The 20,412-nt window shown below is 34.9% G+C and overlaps 1 protein-coding gene across 4 annotated transcripts; it reads right to left on the bottom strand.

Moving 5' to 3' along the window:
- Positions 1–560: 560 nt before the first annotated feature.
- On the bottom strand, positions 561–5,295 carry LOC110456069. Of its 4 annotated transcripts, none has more exons than XM_021506611.1 (5): positions 5,187–5,295; positions 4,701–4,767; positions 3,224–3,545; positions 2,618–2,708; positions 561–2,432 (listed from the first exon to the last, which is right to left on the bottom strand). In XM_021506611.1, the coding sequence occupies exons 2-5, from the start codon at positions 4,716–4,718 to the stop codon at positions 2,429–2,431; spliced, it is 435 nt and encodes a 144-aa protein (XP_021362286.1). In that variant the 5' UTR covers positions 4,719–4,767; positions 5,187–5,295; the 3' UTR covers positions 561–2,428. The 4 variants fall into 4 exon arrangements, with proteins under 4 accessions (XP_021362286.1, XP_021362283.1, XP_021362282.1 ...); XM_021506608.1 differs by lacking the exons at positions 2,618–2,708; positions 5,187–5,295 and adding exons at positions 4,846–4,847; positions 5,037–5,155 and having other exon boundaries at positions 562–2,432; XM_021506607.1 differs by lacking the exon at positions 2,618–2,708 and having other exon boundaries at positions 562–2,432.
- Positions 5,296–20,412: the final 15,117 nt, after the last annotated feature.

Here is a 20,412-nt window from a genome sequence, read left to right as displayed (position 1 = left end):
AGTCGTTCCAATAGCATGGTTAATACGGGTCGTTCCAATAGCATGGTTAATACGGGTCGTTCCAATAGCATGGTTAATGCGTGTCGTTCCAATAGCATGGTTGATACGTGTCGTTCCAATAGTATGGTTAATACGGGTCGTTCCAATAGCATGGTTAATACGTGTCGTTCCAATAGCATGGTTAATACGTGTCGTTGTTTCTGATAAGGATTGATCAACAACATTTTATATTTGTTCTTCCCAGATATGTTCATCACGGGTTCCTATTTGTTGGTGAGTATATACAGTACATGTTTGCTGGAGTGTATATTTTGGAAGGTGACAATGTAGTTACTTCTATATGAAGTTATTTCTAACTCTGAACATATACATGTATTTAGTATTGCAGACATAGAGAAAATCTTTTGCTACAGAGACGAGGGCATTCTAGCTGGAGTAGTAAGTACCTTTCCTGGCATATAATGTTGAATTAATTGCGGTAAACATGCAATGCTATAAGTAACTGATTCTTTTTTATTAGTTAATAACATCTATATATCTAGTTGAATATATTTTAAACATATGCAAAAGCAAAGCTACTGTTTTTATTGCTTTTTAATTTAAAGCGGAATTTGCTTATATAATCACTAAATAAATGTATATCGTCACTTTTACCTTGTAGATCATATATCAGCAGATTTTACATGAAAACATCAATAACAGTGAATATCTGTTTGAAGACTTGATACAATATAAATAAAACCACACATCAACTGACTGAGATCATAGTTATGATTTGAAATATAATAATCGTTAGAAGTTAAATTATTTTGTAAACAAGTACACTTATAAATGAATGCAGCAGAAAATCATCAAGACGAGCTCATAATTATGACTTTAAAGTGTAAAAAGTCGACATAATCTGTAAAAGTATGATTTTTTGAAACCATGTACATGTAAAACTGATTTCTAATGATACTGTTTATATTTCACCCCTATGCAAGCTGAACAAAAACACTGAAATACTTTGTATCTGTACAAATGATAGCCAAAAATGCCCATTAAAAGATAAAATTGTGTACAAATATAGAAACAACATTTAATGAGGTATCAGTTCAACAAAACTAGTTGCTACACGAGCTTACAACACTTCTTCATATTGAAGGCTTGACAATAACAGCCTCGGTAAGAACATGCCGTCATTAAAATATCATACATGTATCACAAGGCGGCAACAACCATCGAACGGAAAACCTTGCAGGTAACAACACAAAAAATGTCGGTGACACCCGCAGGAACTAGCAAATTTGTTACAGATGTATTGTTTGGACCAAATGTTCTCAAAATTTAAACATCTTAGGGGTTTTGATCAAATCTCGGTAAAAATGCCACAACCATTGGTCGTACATACATACGCAAAGCATGAAAAAGGTCGAAAATCAATCCCACGTAACTTTTTTGCATCAAAATTCACATTTTTGGTGGATGCAAAAAATGTAACTGTCGTTGGGAAAATAAGATTTAGGTCCAATCATGTCAACTGTAGCAAATGTCCTTGTCCCTGCGTATACATAGCAATGGGAACAGGTATCAGCTGATCGTATACACTTTGATTGGTTCGCCAGGGATACTACTTGACACCAAGAGTCTCTTTCTCACACTTTGGTAACAGATGCAGTAGATGTAAGGTTTAGTTACGCCTTGTATTACTTGGTGATCGTACCTCTCACCGTCTAGAGATAGCTGACATACCACACCCTTCGTTAACGCCACGACGCACAGTGTCCCTCTCACAACGGTTATCCCCATCGGTCCAAAAGGTGTCTTCCTCTTCCACAATACCTTCCCATCATACGTCATACATCTAACTGTATCCCTCACACACTCCGTTGTATAAAACCTGTTCTCCCTTGCAATAACATGGTAGCCTATGTCACACCATTCCTGACCCTTAAACACTGTCTCTCTTTGTCCGGTCATGCTAACACGTTCTATTGTTCTTACTTTGTCAGCATAATTAAATTTTAGACAAATAAAATGGTGATTGCTATATGAAATGTCCATGAGGTACCCGCCCTCCCTTCCACACTGTATTGACGCGGACTTGTTTACAATGTTATGTACTGTATACAGTGCGATGCAGTTTGTGCTTTCATCCGACACGGCTACCGTAGACTCATCCACTACCGTCAATCCCACAGGGAACCCGCTCACACAAACAGAGTGCATGAACTTGTATTCAGAACTAAACAGTTTTAGTTTCGTGTTATCCCTATCCAACACAATCACTCGATCATTCGGTAACGTAACCATACGCTGGACCATGTAGCTCCCTTCTTTAGTATCGCTAATGATCCTGGACGAGAACTTTGTACAGTACACTCCTTTGATTGGTAAGGTTTTGTCAGATCTGTCTCCTATCACTTCATTAGAAACGTCTCCCTCTGTTTTACCTTAAAAGGGTAAAGAAAATAAATATTTTGATCAGCTTTAGGGGAAATGACTACAGATATAAGGCAGCTAGGCATGATATGTACTCAAGAGTTAAAAGTTTCATGTACATTATATGTATGTAATTTTATGCTATATTTCTAATTCGGAAAATTTCCTCAAATTTTATAAATAAATAGTTAGTCACCCTCTTTGAGGATGGCCTTTTTCATTCACAGTCCGTTTTGTGTCGTTTCTTGTTATAGTGAGTAGATGCATAAATACACCTATCGGTAGAGCTAAAATCAAACATGTCAACGGCAAAAGATAGATAGAAACATTATTTTCTCAACAAACATATGTTTTTTGTCATGTGTTACATACAAATGTATGTTAAAATCAGTACATTTTCCACGAGAATGATACCTGTTGAATATCATGAAATGTGTTTTTATGTGTGTTCATTTCACAAAGAATATAAATCAGTTTTGACCACAATTCTATATCTTTATTTCAATGTACATTACATATCTAGTGGTGTTTTATTAATGGCTAAATCTAATGTATAGCATCACCACACTATATCTAAAAGTCAGTGTACTTGATGTTATTACGTACTGCATTTATATTTTGAACAGAAGTAATGAGAGGTCAGCTAGAAGTGTTGATATATCATTTCAGTGAATCGATTTTCATAAATAAGTCCTTCCGATTTTGTGTTAAACCTCCATATCCTGACTTTTAAGTAAAAAAATTGAATTAAATTGCGATATTCAACGGTAATCTATAACACTGATATGTATATCTAACAAACCTTCCAAAATCAGGGCTTGGATTGATGCTACTGCAGAAGAGATGACCACCGCTGCATTGCTATCGATGTCGTCTACCGCAGTATATAATTTATCATACGACCCATAGGAGATAATCTGCTTAGCCATCAAGCTCCTACATATGTTTGAGATGTCTGTGACACTCTGGCCGTGTAGTTGTTCATTGCCTAGGTACGGAGACAAAGCGTTCAGCAGGAGGGTCCAGGTCGTTGGGAAATTCGGACTGATGATGTCCATCAATTTGTTCACCATGTTCACGTGTATCTGTCGTATTTTCTTCTGTTTTGTACCAGCCGGATAGGTCTAGGAACAAATACCAAATAATTAGAAAATATTGATATTTGTAAAAATCAGCATGACCATGGGAAGTGAGTCGTATAAACTAATTTGTGAACGTATTCCGCGAGTTACCTCCCCTTTAATGCTGAGGTTGCTGTGAGATCAATCACTCAAGCAGTCCAGACTGAATGCTTGGCTCTTTTTATAATTAGTTCAAACCACAGTGTCTACATGGACAACCTCGAAATTATGTCGGGCTAATGTAAACTTTGTTTTTACACGTTTTGCTACATGTATACATATCTTTAACATTATATCTCTGTAACTATTATGTAAGCAATTATTCATGTCTTACTCCCTTCCACCCACTCCATATCTAAAATCTCGCCAACTTTTTTCCTCTCTCTATTCCTTTAATTTTCGAGCTGGACCTCGATTAGGGACACATACATGTATCCTCTCACACGTGGTAAACGTGACAAACACATACATGTACCCTCTCACACGTGGTAAACGTGACAAACACATACATGTATCCTCTCACACGTGGTAAACGTGACAAACACATACATGTACCCTCTCACACGTGGTAAACGTGACAAACACATACATGTATCCTCTCACACGTGGTAAACGTGACAAACACATACATGTACCCTCTCACACGTGGTAAACGTGACAAACACATACATGTATCCTCTCACACGTGGTAAACGTGACAAACACATACATGTACCCTCTCACACGTGGTAAACGTGACAAACACATACATGTATCCTCTCACACGTGGTAAACGTGACAAACACATACATGTACCCTCTCACACGTGGTAAACGTGACAAACACATACATGTATCCTCTCACACGTGGTAAACGTGACAAACACATACATGTACCCTCTCACACGTGGTAAACGTGACAAACACATACATGTATCCTCTCACACGTGGTAAACGTGACAAACACATACATGTACCCTCTCACACGTGGTAAACGTGACAAACACATACATGTATCCTCTCACACGTGGTAAACGTGACAAACACATACATGTACCCTCTCACACGTGGTAAACGTGACAAACACATACATGTATCCTCTCACACGTGGTAAACGTGACAAACACATACATGTACCCTCTCACACGTGGTAAACGTGACAAACACATACAATACTTACACTAGATGTGCAGCCCATTATATCGGCTTAATTGAAGCAAAACATGCCCTTCCCTGTCGTCCCCTTCCTAAGAATCATTAAAAAGGTAAAGTCTTTATAATGATCCAATGATCATTGAACATGAGAATTTGCGACACTACGCTACAACTCGCTCTGTTTTGCATAGTTAGATTATTAGACCACAACATAGAAATTTATATAATATACAGCATTTCACTTAAAAATGTCATCATAAAAATATAATATCCAGTAATCATTTTGTTTAAACAAATCGAAAGGTTCGATAAATAATGAATGGTTTTATCTTGCAGTGTGTAAACGATGTCAATAAATTACTGACAACGGCTTCCCTAGTACATGTTTACATCTTCCGGGTCGGTTGTCACCCGGTAACGTGTTTGTAACAAGCTGCACGCACATACATTATAGATTCACGATTATAAACACTGCACAAATATTTTAAAACCCAATATAAATTGTACGTACCTGTTCAAAAGAACACACCGTTGGCCTCACATGTGTCCCGTATGTACATTGTAGACGAGTCAAACAACAACTTTACCACTCTAAATGTGAATCCAGGGAGATATGACGTAATGATTGGTAGCTACAGCCCTTTTTTGTATCATATAAAGTCACATGCCGGACCCATGTAATTAAATCATTTGTAAGAAAGTAGAGTAAGGAGATATAACGGATGTCATTAGGGCTTGTGTAATGTAAAGTACCTTGTGACGTATACATACTCAATATAGTATTTCAAGTTTTTGTGTAAATGAAAAAGATCTTTTCAATGCCGGCGTGAATCATAATGGACAAAATTTCGATTGGTTTCATTCACCTTTATACATTTATTACATGCAAATACCGGGTTTACTGGTGGTTTGATTGATCATATGCAGGCTGTTTTGTTCCTTTTATTATCGTGATTCGGACAGAGAAATATATGTACGTTGTGAACGCTTACATTAGATCGTTGCACAATATTAAAATATCTTTGTGGTTAAAAAAGCTTACGGGACAATAACCTGTGTATACCGTCAGACTGGTATCTACCAAAGATGGCAAAATGCCACACGATGACTAAGTATTTGATGTCCCTGTCTTAAAGAAAGATATATGTCAATCGATTACACACGGTATCAATTTCATTGAGAAGCAGCATCAATTAATTGTTCGTTCCTCTATACAGTTTTTGTATATATGCATTTTCATTGGATCATCTTTTCCGAGAATTAAGCACACAAATATATAATTAGACGTAATTTACTCCAAACGATTGAACTAACTGGACAGCTCTATGGAAAATATAACCATAAGTTGTTTTGTCTGCTAATCAAGGATAAAGCGTACAACATATGGCAGATTTAGCAATTGCAAAGACATTTCGATTGATACCTTTTCTTTTCTTCATCTTTACAGTGATAGAGACAAACTCAATATGCAGAGCACACATTAAGGTAATAGGATTGTGTCGCCATTTCTCAGTAGAATTTTGTAGTTATATTGCTTTGAAGTAAAGAAAATTTTCTGCCACAAAAAAAAAATATAGATTGTCAGAATTGTAAGAATTTTAAATGGAAATCTATGTAAAAATGAGGNAATGTTATATGGAAATCTATGTAAAAATGAGGGAATTTTGAAAAAAAAATGAAACACGCAATGTTTTGCAAAATAATGTCAATCAAAATGATACTGACATAGATTAGTATTGCATTAATGTATATCAATTTCAAAAATGCTGAAATTGTGTAAAACTAATTATCTATAAACGATTAAAAATTGACATTTTATAATAAAAGCGTATACACATAGTAATTGCATGTAAGAGTTATCGTTCCTGAAAAACTTCACAGTAGTAAAATAGGTAGCCGGTTTCCTGAAGTACAGAACAACGGACGCATGTGACTCATTAATTAAAAAACAACTGAATTAATGCCTGGATTGCTTTGAAATACTTTAATATTGAAAGAACACGCTGTTCTGTCAATAATAAACATACAATATTCATCAGTTTAATATTAAACATTAGAATATGCAGAAATTGTGATACTGTCTCCCTGCATTGTGTTTTCAACTAGGGATGTACTTCCTACTTTCGTTTAGCAATACACTCCTATGATCTTAAGTTGTATCGTGTACTCCTCTACATATGGCGACTGAAACGAATCCAAATGCGTGTAGGTGATTGCGACTGAATCCATTACAGATCGGTACTCTCTGCTTACGGAACAGAGGATCATGCTAAATATTTGCTCTTAACAAACATTGCGATTTATGTTTAATTGTTGATTTACAAAGTATGATGCATTCAGAACTAATCTTTATCTCATTAGGGAATATTTAGGGCGGTTGTTTTGTGATTGAAAAATATTTTAAATCCACAATGAGTACACAAACATCTTCGATATTCCCATCAAAATACGTCTTTTGATAAGCCGACATTTGTTTGCCTATTTTATGTGCTTTCCTTTTAAAATCCATTTTATTATCGTTTAACAAAGAATGAGCTACATGCAGTGTGTATGAGTCGACAGGCAATACACCACACAATACAGTTTTACACTGGTGTTTAATGCTGTTACGAACTCATTCAGTATAGTCTATAGCCATTATGTTTTCCTAAAATAGGAATACTGAATACATATAGTAGGGATAAATTAAAGACCGGTTGAAGTCCTCTGAGGGAAGGTAAAAATAGATAGAAACTCGTAGTAGTAAAATGCAGGGTAAACGGTACTTATTCTAAATGAGAGTCTTTATTAACGCAATAGACATGATACATGTAGCTCCATAATCGAGATACCGATTATGCATTTTCTGTCCTATTTTATCTTGACTTCTATAATATTTTGTTTGTGCAACGTCATTTAGACAACTATCAGAATCGTTCTGGATAAAAAATTCTTATATAGGATTTCTGCTCTTTGTGGCTCACCAAAGGTAATATGGTGCAGTGGATAGCGCACTTGCCTTTCACCAAGGCGGCCGGGGTTCGATTCACCGATCGGACGTGAAAAGGTTGGGGTCACCTGCCCGATCACGCGGGTTTTCTCCGGGTACTCCGGTTTTCCTCCCACACATAGACCCCCCAAAACCTTGACATCACATTGTAACAGGTTAGCACGAACAGTATTTTGTCTAGATGTTCAATCAGCTATTTTGATAACGTAGTTGAGGATACTTTTGTACTAAATTGTAAACATCAATTTGCTATCAAAATCCACTCTCATATCGTTCTCCGTAGTATTTATCTCAATCTCATCACCCGTTAACTTAAAAGTGCAGCAGTTTGCTGCTTGTTTTGACAACAAAACAAAAACAAACAAAACAAAACAAAACAAAAAGCAAATATTCCCTCATGCATATTACCTGCAGAATGTGAAAAGCAAACTGTAAATTTTCTCAACAGCCTAAATGTCTGTTCGAACGTGCTGGCTGTCCAACACACAATAACTTGTATTACTACATACAGTAGGGTACACCTCGGTATAATATAGTAGTTACCTAATCTGTGCACAATGTGTTTACCTAAGTATAATCGATATAAATCGAGTGCAGTTTAAACTTTGGAAGTTCAAACCGGACGTCATCAGAATTTGATCAATTCAGAGTGTCACTGTAACTGTCTCCTATAAATACAAGAAACGGTATGCGCCTCAGTTCCTACTGTCACTGTCGTCAAAAAGGGACATTCTTTGGTTTCAACAAGAGGGAATACAGATGTGTACAAAATATATTCACTCTAATTCAAAGTAGTTAAAACTAGGGCAACACATGTACGAATGTCATATTTACACATATATATATATGTTCAAACGCAGAAAGACAATAAGCCTGGTCTTCCAGAACATAAATCATCTTTTGATTTGTGGACGACACCTGCAATGATAACCATAGTCAAATCCATCCAAGCGAAAACCGTGACAGTGACAACAAATCAACAATCCACACAAATAGACAAAACGAAATTATAGAACTTCATATGATAAAAATTGTTACTAGTATTAGCCTGGTGATGTAAGCTTGTCCTTTAACAGTCGATATATATCACAGAAGGAAGCAGTGGTGTTAAAGAAGAGAAAGATCATAATAGGAACATCAAAACCGTTACACCTAAGTAGTTCTCTGGTTTACAATTTTGAAAATGTAAGTAACGATTGCAAAAAAGGACAACGTTTGTTGTGTCTTTGATTTCAAGTTCAGGAGGGTTGAAACTCTTGATCGGGTTGAACTATTTTTGTTATTTAACGACCGCACAATATCGATATATCGGAAAGTTAAAGAGAGATACCCGGGAAGGACTTTTTTTGCAAAATTCATAGAAAAAAAAAGAGCACCGATAGGGGCATGTTGCAACTGTTTGTTTCAAACAGAAGTGAATTGATATTGAGGCTGTGATCACAAACGCATTTAAATAATACCCAAAAACTATTAAGTTCAGGAAAAATATCCTCAGAATGTTTCGTATAATATACATTGTTTTCTCAATAGATCTATTTTCCGAGATTGATAGTTGTATTTTTTTATTCTGTTAATAACCTACGAAAGATAACTCGTCTTGTACCACAAACAGCTACTTAAAACTCCAAAATCAAACAGCTATCTCACCGAGAGCAGATGGTATACAAAAGAACCCTACCTAAGTCAATAAGTAATGGTATATTATAATCTAGGACTTACGTTTTTATGAGTTTATATTTAAATATGATCTTACATTGTCCAGAATAGTTAGGAGAACATGAACCGCATATCAAACATGTGTATTGTTCTGTATTCCAAGAGAACACCATAGAAACACTATGAAATATTGAATCCAGAAAGTACCAGAAATAAATAACCGGACAGTATTTTCCCCGTCTAAACCATATATGAGAAAGCTCAAAACATCAACGTATTACGTTCTACACACTTACATCATCTCAGATTTTTTGCAGAAGATAAACGAGCTTGGAGGGGGGGTTCCATATGATCAATATAGTGCATCTATTTCTCCTTCAATCAAACAAATCTGACTACAGACACTTAAGTTAATGGCAGTTTAATCGTTTTTTGATCAAAAAATGTGAAAAAAAACCTAATAAACTTGAAATACTGCTGGTTGATGGAACACATCGTCCCCCCGCTAAAGTAGCATTTTTCTCTCCTCATCGCCCACAGCCAAGGACTATAGTAAATAGAGTCACATTCCTACAACGTATCACATGTACACTTAAACAAAACAATCACGCACATTTATGTTATAACACGAGTCCTCGTTTAATTTTAATTTGAGATGCGTGACGGAAGTCGCAACAGTTAAACACATGCACCACAGTTTTATAGCATTGTAGAAAAGAACCCAATTGTTCAGCGTTCTGAATCAATTCTGACATTCTCTTTCTCATCCACATGCCTTTTTATGATGCGGATCGACTGACAAACTCCGACAAAGTTCCGAAAAATGCAGATTAATGACAACAAGTAAAGTGTTTGCAATTATGATTTGGATCATTTCTTCTCGATTTTTTAAAATGACGCTAATAAGTGTACACTAGTGTGTCTTTATAATTGTCGTGGTTATATCTTTGAGGACGCGACATTACTCAGATCTGACCTACAGTAACATGCCTAGTGCTGTCGATAAGGCTGAAGGTGACGTCCTTTTCTCGTTGTAATGTTAAATTGTCTACATGTAAGTCTTTCTTTTGTTCATACTTTCCATAGCTTTAACGATTATGATTTTAAAATGTTTCCGTATGTTTTGTTGGAATAGTTTTTGTTGCTAATAGAATTTTATATGATCCGCTTGATTTGAAATTTTCCAGATACATACTTCTTAATGTAACATTGTTCCTGAAACACGATGACGCTGAAGTGAGAGGACCCATTTTCCTAGGTGTATATGCTGTAAGACAGAAATAAAAATGTATTTTGGCAGACCAGTACCTTACATTGCAACCTTTCCATGCTCTGACTGTAAATCTATAATCCCAGACACTTAAAATACAATGTTTGTCAGATGTATTGTCTGGTTTTCAGTGACATTTCCCTCTTGTCATGTTCACTGAATATTAATTATCCAAAAATACCTACATTTCTTGTGTTTTAGCCATTTGTACAGTACATGTGGCCAGTATGTATTTCGGCCGCTACATGTAGTAATAAGATTTACATGTATTAAACTCCGCATGACCTAGGTACATATAAAGTACAATATGAATAAGCTTTCGAGAAGGTGTTATTTCGTAGTTTCTAGTTTGATTACAAAAGAGATTGCCATATTATACTAATGTTATGTTGATGAAATAATCTGATGAGAGTATCAGCATTAATGCTTTTATTAGACTTAATTAACATCGTTCTGTATCATTTAAATTACTAGATTTCAAGTTCAATATTACAGAACGTATAGATTTACATATAATTTGCAAATCTCAACACCTATGTTTAATTGGGGATCTTAAACATGACTTATTAAGGGTTTAAGTTTACACCGACCACACCAGCTTTTAGGGGGCATGTTGAACCTTTAGGCATCTGGAGATACATTCCCATTCCGCAATATTGTGACGAATTCAAAAGAGAATCAAACGCTGTTCAAATAAGACATGTATCAATCTATTGTAGACGTTATTTTTGTACGCTTGATTGATTATACTATCAACATGTATAGCTGTAAAGGAAAGTGTGTGCAGATGGAAAACACATGATTTGTTGAAATGTAAGCTCAGATCTAAAATAAACTTGAAATGCGCCTATAACAACGAGGACAGGCACTAGGAAACGTTCTTAGCTTGTTTTCCAATCCTCTTTATTCTATGTTTTTTTTTAAAGTTGGTTTAATGTGCAAAAATTGGAAATAAGATGTAACGTAATGTTTAAACTAACAATGAAAAAATAATCTGGTACTCTCTGTGGTACATTTTGTTTTCAAATAGGGTTATTGTCATTTTATAACCTGTCTATAAAGTAATTTTCGGTAATTTTCGTGTATATTTAAGTGGGGTTTTTAAAATAAGGAGACGACAGGACGATACAACCTGATATTTATTTTGTTATATGAACATTAAAACCGAGCTGGTTTAGTTATTTTTTTATGTTTGCATTTGGGAGTTTCCTCCCTTGCATCACATTTACCATGTATTCGCTACGCGAGTAATATGAAATGACATTTAAGTATGAAAATTAAATTTAAAGCTACTATGTTGAACTTCCCACAACACCAGCGATGTGTTTGTAGAAAATACAGTACACTATATTCTGTTGTGATTCTTCCTTTGTTCATGTAAATTGAATATTCATCCGCTTTCAAGCTGTTAGATTCGAGAAACTTTATGTATGTACATTCAATTTTTTCACTCATATCGGTCTTAACAAAGGGTATGATGCAAGCGTGAAAGGAATACGGAATATCAAAACATGTCTGTTTCATTTCTTAAACAAATGTGTAAGTTGTGATAATAAATCAGATAAAAAGCAGCAGTAAAGAAATACGAACGGTTAAACCGTCCTTTGGAATTCACAACACAATGTGTCAGCGATACTCTTTGGGGGAAACATAACTATCTTCGAACTAACGCTGTCATTTGAAATGCAACGTGTAATTAGTTTAAAGGGCCTGGATCACAGACGCAATGGAAATACAGTAAATCAGGACATAATGGCTAACAACAGAAAAGACACAAAGACACTTTTCAGAAATTGATGTACAAGTCACTCACGACAATAAGCTTGTGTTAGACCGGTTTATTTGAACCAGAAGATACATGGCTTACATGAAGGTCAATTAACGACGGTGCCCACTGATAATGAGGCTATGTAAGACCCATCTTTAAATTCTGCTACTCGCTTATGCAATAACCCGGATATGGTAATAGGACGCACAATTAATCGGTCATAATGTTTTGCGCGAGTCCAAAGGTACCAACGAAAATTTAACATAAAACGAACACAAACGAATATCATAGTTATCCGGTTGGCAATGGACACAAAAGATCTATTTCGCAATTTTGAGTACCCCACAAGACGAAATAAAGCAAACACTGTTACAATTTTCTTAATCGCTGTTGTTTATATATCACAATATTTAAACTGTACATGTATTTTACAATTCGTTATTATATATTCTCTTGAATATTAAGTAATATTACAATTTGCATTCAATAACTGTACAATTGTGTTTAGCTTCCTTGTAGTATCACTAGATTTTTCCTATTTCCCGGAAATGAAGTCACGGGTTTATTTCAGGCAGCACTTTTGATAGCTGGTAGGCGACATTACGATATTAAGATGTTAAGTGTTCAACTCGTTTGGCGTTCTGCATTATTTACTAGGTTGTTAAATAGGTACTTCCGTTTCCGCGTTTCAAGTATTACTTTGCTGTTTTAGAATGATAACAAATTGGCAAAGTGTATTTCCGCAACACCGTTGCCAGGTATGGCTTTACCGGAACGATGTCAATTGAGGGAGCTTTATGAATAATTTTCGGTTATGTATAGGACCACAATAACAGCGATAATAATAAAAAGAATCACGAAGTATAAATGGAATACAATATCCCATAAGACATTAAATATATTTTACACTCTATAATGCTTAAGATCTCTATCAGTTTAAATTCTATTTTTTGTCAACACTATACTTTGTTTAATCGCGTGTAACCGTTTTTGTATCTATAGACATATATTATCAATAGGGGATTTTGAAAATCATCATGACTATCATCTACAGAGATTAATAAAACGAGCATATTTCGTTTTTGTGAACCGATTTGTCCCCGTTTTAACCTTAACATTGAAAGAATGACAGACATTCTAACCACATCGATCTGTTCGTGGCAAGGATGTGATGAGGAACAGTTTACAGTATAAAACACAGTTTCCCTGTATACTTAGGTCTAAGTGTTGCTTCCTTTTCACTCCTCCTCCTACTCCTCCTCCTTCTCCCATCCTCTTCAAAATGTCTGCCATGGGGCTGAAAATGAACAATGTCGTGTTAATGGCGATACATTTGTGACGTTCCTATCACAATTCAAGGATCGCTATTCGGCATTCCGCCAAACCCCACTTCCTTTCGGAATGCGGTGGATTTGTCGCTTACCTCGATTCGTATGTATACATTATATGTATGACAAAGCAAACAAACATATATATATTTATTTGAGTTTTGATGTATGCATCGTTCACAAAATTACATTTTGAAAGAGATGTACAAAGACGTTTTCCTTTAACATCATTTTCAAATACGAAAAATAATAACGACACCATAGAATCTGGGTCCAATTAAGGCACGTCGTTAAGGTACTTAAGGTACTGAGTAGTCTTGTCTCGTATCACATTAACATTAATGACTAAGTCCTAAAACCATCACACACCTAGCATCACATCGTCTAAGCATGTACGTCTTACATGTACAATATGTCGATGAAACAGTTGTCACCGGCCTTCATCTTGAGCTCATGTTTGGAGAATACCTGTAGCTTGAGTCTCCTCTTTCCTCTAGAACATGCAATGAAAGACAGACGTTGCTATTTTTGTCATATTCATGGTTATCAATATTTTCATTTAATTTGACTTTATTCACTTCGGTAGTAACATGTCATTCACCCTTGTTCTATAATTTACATATAAAGACTCTTTGTTAACGGCAATGCAATGGCTAAGGAATGTATCTCCTATTTCTATTACTCATTCATTTCTGTAAAAGATGGGATATATATTAGTTGGTTTTTTATACACGTTCTTGTACAAGCATGTATCATATCTGGTTTGATTTACATGGATGTGGATTTTCAATAGTTTGTGCAGTTTACTACACTCTGTATAAATCAACCCACCCACACTCGCAGAAATTACTATACGGTTGTAACGGAAATTCCAAACTATACATATCGTGGCCGAAACAAAACCATACTCCAGTTGAAGTAGGGTTTCTTTGCTAAAGGGCCTGTTTCCAGTAATGTTAATTCTCCATAGGAGCCTGCCCCCGTATAATTTTTTATCTAGCTCAACTACTGTTTTTTTCTTTTCCGAAGAATAATTTTACACCTTTCCGACACCCAGATTTCATAATTTCAGTGAAAATGTATTTTTATAAAGTTGTCAATTTCAGCATCAAAGACATAAGTTCGTAAATAAAAGAAGGTTATCTCGAAATTGTAATTCGCAACATAGTATAAATTTCTTTTGATAAATATTTCCAAAACATCGTGTTTATTCATAAAACATAANATCAACACTTAGACAGCTTCTGAAAGGTACAACTTTGAGGAGCCATAAAAAACAAACCAAGTGACCTAAATCTTTATACTTTATAGATTTGTGACCACAACGGCATGGGCAATGCACCACCAACAGGAAATTCGAATCAGAGAAGGGGCCGTTTTGGAAACCGGCCCTTTGAAGTGAAATTAAATGTTGATAATAAAATCTGCATTTTTGAACAATTTGCATCTATAGATAATGTACGCAAAGCTACTTATGTCGCTGGAGCTATCTTTGAGTGTGAGTAATACCAAAGCTTATAAAACTAGACATTTGTCTGTGATGTATAGAAGGATGCTGATATATATCATCTAAAAATTATTTTAATTGTTCATCCCTTGATACAGAAACACAATTTCCTTCGGATGTAATCCATGATTCGCCGCGTTGTAACGTTGCTTTAACTTCCCTAAGGAATTACGGGATTTTCATCGAATAGGTTGGTAATTCGGGAGAACATGATCTGCTAGCCCAGACATATTTATGAAAAGATGGTTTGGGTTGGCATATGTCTACTTCAAGTTATTTAAATGTCAATTTCTTTTCCTTTTCGGTATAGTAATCGTCGTCATTTTAACGCCTAAATAAAATGAAAGAGATACAATTTATTCCATGATGTATCTGAATCAGAATACATCAATAAAGGTAGAGAGTACGTACAACTTAAACTACATTATATTTTTAGAACAAGTATTCCATAACAATGCATTTTCCAGATCTGAACCCGGAACCTTTACATGTCAGAGCCTACTTTTTTCCTGTGTTAACACAAAAAAAAAAGAATCATAAAGTGTCCAATTCGTGGAACCACAAATCTATTTGGAACAAATGAACATTAAACGACCCACGACTTGGCATTGTGAGTTGTTACTCTTATTAGTCAGAGAAGAGACCTTTTGGTTTCTTTATTTTCTATATATACGGTAGAAGATAGAATACGCAAATTCATCTTAATATAATTTTACTTTGCATTACTTACTAATGCAGTGATGCATATGTCACTTTGAATCATTTCTGGTAAACACGCTTTTTATGTTACCAAGCTAATAATACAATGGATTATTGAATTGTCAATTACATTCTTCTAGCGAAACACGAGAGGCGTATATTTGTTTTTAAAGAAATTTTCGATATTTTTTATTTGAAATAGTAAGCTGTTGGATAATGTTTCAGTTTTTATTGTTAAGAGGTAAGCTCATTCTATGTCAAATAGGCAAATTTATTACCAGACGCGATACCTTTGCCTTTCGAAAGGTATTAAGAAAGACTTAAAGAGAACCTTAGAAAATGCAATTTTGATAACATAGTTTTATCAATGACAACTTCACACACATCATGCTTTCCTTATTCGGTCCACAGATCGAGGGAAGAATAGACCTGTGGTATCTTGTATCCTCTCAGTTCACTATGTTAATCAATATTTTCTGTTATCTTCTACTTACTCTTTTAATCGATGGTATCTCCATAGACACACTTATCCACATGACCCCGACTGTTTGAAGGCCATTAACAAATACTGCAACTAGCAAAGAATTTATCATATATCTCTAGCGGTTTGTTATTTTTGACTCTCGGCGAACTGAAATTGTTACTTGATGGGAAGAGCAAAAGGAAGATGCCAGACACACAGCGTTAAAAAATATCTGGTTCAAAATTTGCGTCTGTTGCGCCATCCTTAGAGACAGACAAACTGTATCATTACTTGTAGGAAAAAGTGTTCCTCTGTCTGGCACGATTTATATACAGGGACGGTGAAGGTATTTGCAGTAGCATTGCAATACCTTTCCAGCACACACGCAGGCATACACATATATGGAGATATAAGTCAGGTGGCATATGACTAGTAGTTAGCGCCTGATAAGGCAGCTCCTGCGAATTACTCTGAATTGGATTTATAAATGTAAATGCCGATTGTAATGATTGTATATCTATGTACTGTAATGCGCTATAGAGTGGCTTATGTTAGCTAGATAGGACGCTATATCAAATCGTACATATAATTATTATATGATCATAAATCGCTGGAGGTTTTTAGAAGTTTGCGTGGTATAAATGTGTATTTCTTGATATTTCTTTGACAAATTGTCGGTTTCATAGTAATATTGCCAACTACATGTGTAACAGGGATATATATATTTTTTGTGTGTAAGACTTTGAATGGATCTAAATATTATGAAAGATCTTTGTGTGAGGAGCCTTAAATGGTTGTGTGATAGTATAGTTGTGTTTGAAAGAATATGATGCGAGGACCCTTAATGTTTGTGTGTTACCTGTATGTAAGAATGTGTGGAATGTGAGTACTTTCTTTTTGTTTATAGCTAACAACTGTATGGGTTTTAACTTGACTAATATCACCCAGCAGCAAGGCGTTGTACAATGTAGGATATAGAACAATTTTGGGATATTGGAAGTGTTCTGATATAATAATTGACGAATTAGAGAACTGGTTGAGTTTTTTTTACCAGATATGTTCCATTATTATCATTTATATGTATATTCTGTAATGTATAATCAGAATATTGGTAGAATGAAAGGTTGAGGTTTTTTTTTCATATTTAATTATAATATTCTGATTAAATGTAAAGAAATGGATAGAGTGTAAGTTTCATTTTCAGTAGTACATGTATAACTGTAAGAACTGCCTTTAATACGTCTCTTAAGACAAAAGGGAAATTCTGTACACCCACGCAGGATCTTTGGGGTAAGTTTAAAATGTATTTTTTCATATTTAGACATATTTTGTATATTAGTATAATGTTATTTCATATCAACTGTTTATTGCTATGTGGAACGTAATGTTATATCATTGATATGTACATTGTATGTATCAAAACGCATCTATCTAATGTACTAGTATGCATTATTGTGATAACTCAAAGTATGTATGTAAGAGTTATGTCCCTTGATGTAAGGAATGTGTAATGTGTTGTTTTTTTTTTTTTTAATTTACAGAATAAACCACATAGTTATATTGGTGTGATATCAAAATCCACTAAACACTATTGGGTTCCAATATTGTTTAGTAGATTTTGAAATCACACCAATATACATGTAACACTGTAACACAAGTACAAAGGAATATATTTGTAGTTATTGCGTATTTTGTTTTGAAATTGTCGCTATCAAAAACTATTTCGATTTTAGTATTAAATACTTTGTATTGATGAAATTTTTCAGTTAATCGAAAATAGTCAATTTAGTTGTTAAATAGCAATAATTACATGTAAAAGCCATCAAATCAATGCATCCATTTTTACAGACTTTTATAAAAGAACTTATTTTCCTGATCAAAATTGAAAGATTCGGTTTATTTTTGTGAAGTAATAGAAATTTATGCACATTTCAAATGAGGCTTCGAAGGAGGAAATTCTTGATATCAGAGATAGTCGCAAGAATAAAGCAAATATCGCAATTGTCAATGCTTACCGTCAGCCTTACCGACGCGGCACAGTTTGTCCGGCCCACAACTCACGACTTAATGTCGCGTGACAAGTCTTTTACATATAGTCTTGGCCACGGCCTTGAGACTAGACCAATACTTATGATTGTTGTGTCTTGCGAAAGCATTGTTTTACCTTTGTTTGCATGCAGAATGACAAGGCCTCTTTTACATATAGCACAAATGCCTATATCACATTTGTATCAGCTTTATCTTGTATAAGAAGAAAACACATTAGTACCATTTAAGTTGTTCATTCCGTGCATAATTGGATACAATATAAATATTGGTGTCTTTGCAACTAAAATAAGGCGAAGCGCTTTCACAACACCCAGCACATTTTGCAAATTTAGCTTGTGTATTTATTTGTAAAGTTGTAAATGTGACGGAGCTATTAACGTAGACAAAAGTCTATATCACCAGGGCCCACTATTGTGATGTCTTTGACCAATTCCCATCACGTCACGGCAAAATCGCAGAGGAGTTATATATATGTGTTACCATGGAATGCGGAGAAAATAGACACATTTTGACATTCCAATTATCATAACGCCATTTGTCTAGTCAAAACATCGGTTGGATCATTATAGACATCATTTGTTTTAATTGGCTGTGGTTTATGGCGATTGAAAGAAACTTCACACCTTATATTGTGATACGGTTAAATGTATTTTACATTTAAAGACTATTAACAATATAAACTGAAGGTCAATACAAAAAGAACACGCCACGTATGGACTGTGATATTTTTTGCCATATCTCCGAAAATAGTCAAGATTGTTCGTAGACACGGCAGACGGGACTTTATTTGACTGACAACGAAACCACGTTTTTGGAATGAATGTTAAGACAACAACTATGCACAGCGTTTCCAAAGCGTATAACGAAAATACTCCAGTAGAACACTCTGTTTAATGGCCCACATGACTCATTTATATAATGAGGCCAGATTAATAGAAAGTGTTATTGGTTATACGCACATAGGGTGATATTAACCAGGTGGCATAGGACTAGTAGTTAGCGCCTGATAAGGCAACTCCTGCGAATTCCTCAAAATTGTATTGATTAATGTATATGGTAATTGTATTAATTGTATATCTATGTAATGTAAACCGCTTTCGAGTAGCTTATGTTAGCTAGATAGGGCGCTATATCAAATGTTGTATATTATTATATAGCGAATCTATCGAATCATGATGTATAACTACACAGGAAAGGACTTTTTCAAAATCATGAAATGTGATTCGTCGCAATAGTATTCTTATTAGGAAGAGCATTTGGTGCCTCAAGATTACTATTAGATTCATCATAATTATTTAGGTTTTGCCGAGGTTTTGCCACCAAATTCTGCATCCTAAGGTAAACTATCCATGACCAACATACATTTGTTCTTCATGATCATTGACTCTTTTTTCTCCTCCTCATAACCAAAATTTTGGTAAAACAGGACATCAACAATGCAAATACAACACAGAAAATAGTAAAATGTATAGATAGTCATTGAATGGTTCTAAACGATACTAATATGATTATAAATTATAAATCTGATAGTAGACAATGTCAATTTTAACTGTTCTGATGGGAATTAACTCTAACAAAAATCGGAATATAGGTGAATGCAGTATTGGCCAGTGGTTACAAGGAAAGACACAATACCAGTTATATCGTAGTTAAGAAGTTTCGGGACATGGCCGGGAGCAAGTATTTATTAAATAAATTGATCATTGTTGATGAACTGTCGTGGTCTAAATTGAATGCTGTCAGAGAGGTGTACAATGATTGGCATATAATTCACCTTATAATTATGTTTCTACAGTAGGATTAAGTGAGAAGGGATATATTGGCAATACGTGATCAATGTATACTATCAGATGTATCAAGATAAAACATCAATGATATGGGTGATGTAATAGAAAATTAGTGAACTGTCTTCTTACCAACGGATAACCGAATTGTCAATCAATTGGATGTAAAACGTGCTTTACTGCTTGTCCCGAACTATGTTGCCTATGTGAAATGTTATTACTTC

Source organism: Mizuhopecten yessoensis, unplaced genomic scaffold (assembly GCF_002113885.1).
Source record: "Mizuhopecten yessoensis strain PY_sf001 unplaced genomic scaffold, ASM211388v2 scaffold8507, whole genome shotgun sequence".
Lineage (NCBI taxonomy): Eukaryota > Metazoa > Mollusca > Bivalvia > Pectinida > Pectinidae > Mizuhopecten > Mizuhopecten yessoensis.
Note: the sequence above shows the minus strand (reverse complement) of the source record. Positions and strands in the feature narration are given on the sequence as shown.